The sequence below is a fragment of the Xiphias gladius genome, chromosome 22 (assembly GCF_016859285.1).
Source record: "Xiphias gladius isolate SHS-SW01 ecotype Sanya breed wild chromosome 22, ASM1685928v1, whole genome shotgun sequence".
In the NCBI taxonomy this organism is placed as follows: Eukaryota; Metazoa; Chordata; class Actinopteri; order Istiophoriformes; family Xiphiidae; genus Xiphias; species Xiphias gladius.
In genome coordinates, this window is record NC_053421.1 from 7174719 (window position 1) to 7180718 (window position 6000).

Below are 6000 nucleotides of genomic sequence, written 5' to 3' on the forward strand. Positions count from 1 at the left end.
ATATATGTATGTGTATGTGTGGAGAGATTAAAAGAAAATCGAAGCCTGTCGATGTGAGGACAGGCTGCTTTCAGCGCTGCGTCCCTCAGCATCAATTAGCAGGTTGTGCTGTGACTGGCTCCTGTTAGAGGTGAAGTGGGCCAGCTGAGGGAGGTAAACACACCTCATCCCCAGGGTTTGCTGAAATCAGAAGGAAGGCAACAATGTGCCACTGCCTGAGCCACAGAAGCCTGCCTGTGCCTGGCCACTAACACGCTTTAGCAGTCATTTCCTACCATCTCCTCCAATTTCCTCGCCCAAGTTCATGTATGGAGGCGACAGTGAATGGTTCACCTGGCTGCATAAGAAACCTTTTTCTCTGCTATTACTCTAACCTGTGTATGTTTGATGGAACCTGTGTTATGGGCCATTTTAGATGAGAGGTTCAGGTTAATCAGATACAACAATAACTCTATGTAATGTATGTTTTGATATCTCCTCAAACCACAAAATAAGGTCATTTTGTAATAACATACAATGGTGGCATAAGCTAGACTTTATTTTTTTCAAAATAAATGAAAATTAGCAACTCATTATTTTCCTCTCGCAGGAAAAAAAAAAAAAAAAGAACAGGGTTTTTAAAATCCCCCCTCCTTTTTCTTCTCAGATTGAAGAAACTTGTGTACTGACTACAAACTGTCAAAGCAGGCTCTCCAGATCCCAGACGAAAGTCTGAAGCCCAGTTCTTGTCTTGTAATTAATCTTATTAAACCCCACCTTTTTACAAAACAAGGAAATAGCACAAATTCTGAGCTGCTTTAGGAGGGCCAACATTAAAAGGGAGATGAAAAGCCTTCTCGTAAAATTAAGAACAAAGAACTGAGGCTCTCATAACATTCGCTCTTAACAACACTCTAAAGAAAGAGTGAGGAAATGGAAAAAGGGAAAAAAGCAATAAAGAAAAACAATAAGTGAACTGTGTAAGAGAGTTAGTTTTAAATTACTCTTGATTTCTGTGTGTCTGTCACACAAAGCCCCTGATATGAACATCCAGGTCACAACGGAACTTTATTAAAATAGACAAAACATGGTGTAACATCCTGCGTGGTAGGTTGGTCATGGTTCCGCATTAAGTTAGGTCAACCTATCAAGCCCTCTATAGGGGACCCATGTACACTGGGTCTATTCAAGGCCCCAAGGTGTAAATTGAGATGTAAACAAACAGTTTACTGGGCCAGTTCTAAGCGCGTAAGGTACAGGCCTCCAGTTTGACCTCTTGTACAAACAGCCATCCTCATACTCTAAAGAGAGGTTTTTCAAATCAGATTAGGCAAACGTTCTCTTAACAAATTCAGGCTTCATTAACAGAAAATCAAATGGTCGTGTTCAAGATGGTGGCACAAAGAGTGGCTCGTATCAGCAGAGCTTACGTGCCAAACCACTGATACAGGCAACACTTCTAACCTGAAACCTCACACTGGTTGGGTCAAATGTTGCCATTATTGACATGAAAACTGAGGCTTATTTTTGAAGCAATCAGATAACATGTGGAAGAATTTAAGAAGAATTCAATCAAACAGGCTGGCCAACAGACCTGTGCTCAGGTACATATATCCTTTAACATCGCGATATTTGGCGATAGTCCACAAGTGGCTAGCTACACAGATGCAAATGAGGTTAGTACAAAGGCTACTGCAAAGGCTCCAGTCTCATAGTGAAAAAGTTTTTGTGGATGAATACAAAAAGCAAACATCTTTTTGGTGAAAGACACCAGCCATCCTTCGAAGGAAAAATTGAATTTGCTGGCTGAACATAATGACAACTAAGAAAACAAATGGGGATAAAAATAATGTAGATTACATGTAAAATCAAAGGGTAAAGAAAGAAATTCAACACAGAAGTACATAATGGCACTAGTTGAAGATGAAGAGGAGATCTCTCAGTGCAGTTAAAACTGCCCCACCACAAACAGAGACCAAATGTGGATTATCACATTAAAATCCACAGTGTATTGTAATGTGTTGCTGCAGCAGTTAAACAAACTACTTTGTATGTATTCAGATTTCCTGGGTAAGATCCACCCTGTTATGTAATGCAGTCCCTATTCTCACACCTGTCTTACACTGTGTCTGCACAGGAGGCAGAGCATGAGGAGCACGTTAGCAGAGCAGCAGCAGCCACTTCAGTCCTCTGTCTGTGTTTACACAGGATGCATTCAAGCACAGTACTGATTGTAGGTCAGCTGCGTTTTGGCAGCCTAACACAGTCACAGTTTATTTTGTTATATATATTGCAAAGTAAATGTGGGGATTTTTTTTTTTTATTGTTATAGTTCTACACACAGATTGTTCTTATGAATGATTCAACTACAGTAATCTACCCTTGACTGACATCTTCCACAACCACTGCACAACAAAATGTGACATTTCTGTGATGGTTGAACTCACCTGGACTACAAAGGGTGCCCTAATTTGTTCCCATTAGTCATAATGCATCTACGTATACACGCCTCACTTCACTCACCCTACCACAACATGCCCACTTACACACATGAAAACAAACACACACAGGGCTGATGTGCAGTATGTGGCAGTCTCAGGAGTGGAGTCATTAACTTCCCTAACAAACAGGTCTATGTGCAGCAACCACCACACCGCCCCTCACCCCAAACACACTGGACTGTTTGAACTCCGCTGTCTCACTTATCAGCTCAGTGTTGATACCACCCACGCTGGCAGCTCCTTCAGCTGTGGTAAACTGTCTGCAGCTTTTATCAGACTGGAACTGCTGTCTGCCTAAAAACGTATAGTGATCAAACTCAGTGTTTTGGAACATCATATTTTGGATATTTTATCTGAGAATTCATAGGGAAACAAACCAGAACAGCTTCCCAATTTGCCACAGATAGGCCCAGAGTTTTAATGTTTTCCTGTAGCTGCCATTGGGGAAACATATTTGGCCATTGAAAGTGCAGAATGCAGCTCAGAGGGGGAAAAGTAGACCGTACAAGTGTTCTAAAATTAGCCTGACATTGACAAAGAGCAGTCAAACCACACTCAATGTTTGCAGGACACACTTGACATAAAAGTGACCCTGAATTCATTCTTTTGATGGTCAGTCAGCACCATGGACAGAGACCCTGTCACCACAGCCTGACCTCGGGGGCCCCATCACACCACACGAACCAGGGGAAAACACTGGAAAGGCTCAAAGGCTGCCAGAGGCTCTTTTGTTAAAGATACATTTACAGCATGGGAGAAAGAAAAAAAATACATCAGGTGAATTGGTCATAAGAATCACGTTAGACAACTCAGCAGAATACAATGAAAGGCTTTTACCATACCAATAAGAACATGCAAAGTCATCCCTTTATCTCATGATCTAGGCTGTAAGGAGGACGCTCAGCATTATGTGTTGCATGAGTAAGCAACTTTCAACAAGCATTAATCTTGAATATTTATTTTTAAGATTCACATGAATATCTTAAATATTTACTGTAAGATGCTCTTATAAATACTCTGTAAGGGCAGTAGTGACCTTATCTTACTTGGCATGATATCAGCTTTCACACTGGTCTCACACCAGCAGCCTTTCACAATATGCTGAATCACATATTGAGGGCCTAGTGTTCGTGGGGAGGGAGATGGGCTTGAGTCGTCATTCAGCATTAATAATGCGACGACAACTACACCGCTGCGTCTCTGTGAAGCAACACGTAACGGGGCAATATTAACAGAACCCCCTCTCTGTGGGACAGCGTCGTTTGGTCTCTTTAAATCTAAATATAACCGGGTCTAAAGCTGATACCTAAACCTCCAGGCTAATGCTGCGTTCACTAGCTCCTCCAGGGTTCCGGCCGGGGCTCCAGAAATCAAAAAGGAGGCTTGTAAAATATTAAATACGTATCTACGTACTCATACCTCAAATCTTTTTGGTGGGTTTTGCTTATATAGTGAGTAGAGGAGGAACGTCACTGGATATGCAGCAAAATGTAACACTTTAGTAAGCTAGTTGTCATTCTTTAACATTAGCACTATAGCCACTTACTGGTAAAATGCTGTTGTGGGCCTACAACTCGCCACTTGTTAGCCGTCTCCTCCCCCGAAAGGCAGCTCAAAGTCGTTAATTACATTACAGAAAAAGCCCACGTTTCCTCGGTTAGATTGAAATTTAAGGTTGGCCGTTGCCATTTCCTACAGCGCCTGAAGGCATCAGCTAGCTTGTCAGCCTCGTCGTTCATAGAAACAAGCGGAAAACTCACACAACTGTGTAGCCACGCTTACCTTGTTGAGGTGAGGGTTTCGGGTGACATCGTAGCCCCTCTTCTTGGTGTACACGAAGGTTTTCCATTTGCCTTCGCACTTCTGCATCTCCGTGTCCACGGACTCCCGTCTGACCAGACCGTGTGCCATGTTGTTGCCTCTTTAAATAGAGCGACGCCGGTGAACTATTGTGAACTCAACAAGTGGATGCGCCAGTCCAGCCACAGGGCTCTGGTCGCACGTTTACCTATGCGGTCAGTGAATTCAAGAAGAGCCGGACCCTGCTTATCAATGAGGCTGTTCTGTTGTTTCCGCTAATTCACTGGAGGTCTTGATATGTGCAAAGCCCCCCGTGCCTATCACCGAACAGCATTCGCATAGGAGCCAAAATACAACATTTTATTCCTTCAGGCCTCCATTTTTCTACGAAACGAGGATGAAATAATAGTCGAAAATGACAGTTTCACGTTGTATCAAGGGGTTTTCTTGGGTTGATTTATGGGGGCTGTGGTTATTGAGAGGCTTTTAAGATTTCTGTGCATGCGTTGAGGCTGCGAGCTTATTAAAGTCATATTAATGTTAAAATATCCAAAATCCAATAAATGAAACCTGTCTGAGCCTCAGCCAGAAAACAAGCCTTTAACTAATTTAAAAAGGGGTTTAGCATAGTTCCTTTTTTTTTAAGTAATGCAGATGTAAGACTAAACTGAATTTAAGTGACCATACATACCACTAACTTTGCGAACAAAATATTTGAGTTCATTTAAGTAAATTCATAGGGTTATGATTTGCTTAATTAAGAGTCTTTGAAGAAATTAACATAACTAAAATGCATGTGTGGTAGTAACAGTAGCTTGATATATAATATTAGCACCAATAAGTATAGTATTAATAGCAGTGGGCTACAGATAACAAAAGTAGTAGTAGTTTGAGTATTGTAGCAAAAGAAGTTAAAGCAGCAGCAGTAATAATAATAATAATAATAATAATAATAATAATAATACTTGTGATACAGTAACTGTCACACTGAGCAAGCAGCATTCCCAGAACTGATAAAATAAACAGTGTACATGTTGGACCATGTATGACTTCCATTATCCCCCAGTTTTCCTCAAGGTTTTAATGAGTCACGACATTTATCACAAACACGTAACTGGGATCATTTTATGACATAATGTGTCTGATGGCTGTGACAACACAGAGGATATTTAAAGCCAAGGTCAAGCCTAAGCCTTCACACAGTTACAGCAGGAGAGTTAAGCAGTGTTAGGCAGCAGTGAGTTTGGCAGTCAGGAGTACTGCTGCATTCTGGGAGGAGGAGAAAGGTTACTCAACCCTCAGTCTGTGTACCTCATGTTGATGGGGTGACTGCTCATAATTCACAACAGTCTTGCCAGGAAACCAGCTGATTTGTCAAGGTCAGTACCTTCTACCCATTTAATTTTGGCCAGCCAGTTCAGAAGCACAGGCATTCACAGAGACATACTATTTACGTTTAATTTCTTCAAATTATTTACTTATTGGCATGTTTTAATCAGTTTTCTGGCTCCTCCATACCTGTCTTCATCACCAAGGATTCCCTGGCAGTGTGTGTCACTGAGATAAAAGGGAGGTTGAACCCTGGGTGAGAACGCCTGAAGTCTGATTTTACGTCAAGTTTGATTTTGTGCCAAGTGTGTTAAGATGTTTGGACTGATAGTCATTTAGAGTGTGTCTGCAGAACTGAGAGTGTAAGAAGCTAGGACAGAGTATGAAGGGT

At 41.6% G+C, this 6000-nt stretch overlaps 1 protein-coding gene across 1 annotated transcript in view; it reads right to left on the reverse strand.

The window, feature by feature from the left end:
- The window catches only part of me1 (malic enzyme 1, NADP(+)-dependent, cytosolic), an 86541-nt gene extending 81994 nt beyond the window's left edge, over positions 1-4547 (reverse strand). The window contains exon 1 of the mRNA XM_040118572.1: positions 4263-4547. Coding sequence (XP_039974506.1) covers positions 4263-4391 — 129 coding nt within the window. The 5' untranslated portion in view covers positions 4392-4547. The remainder of the gene's footprint in view (positions 1-4262) is intronic.
- Between the last annotated feature and the right edge of the window lie 1453 nt (positions 4548-6000).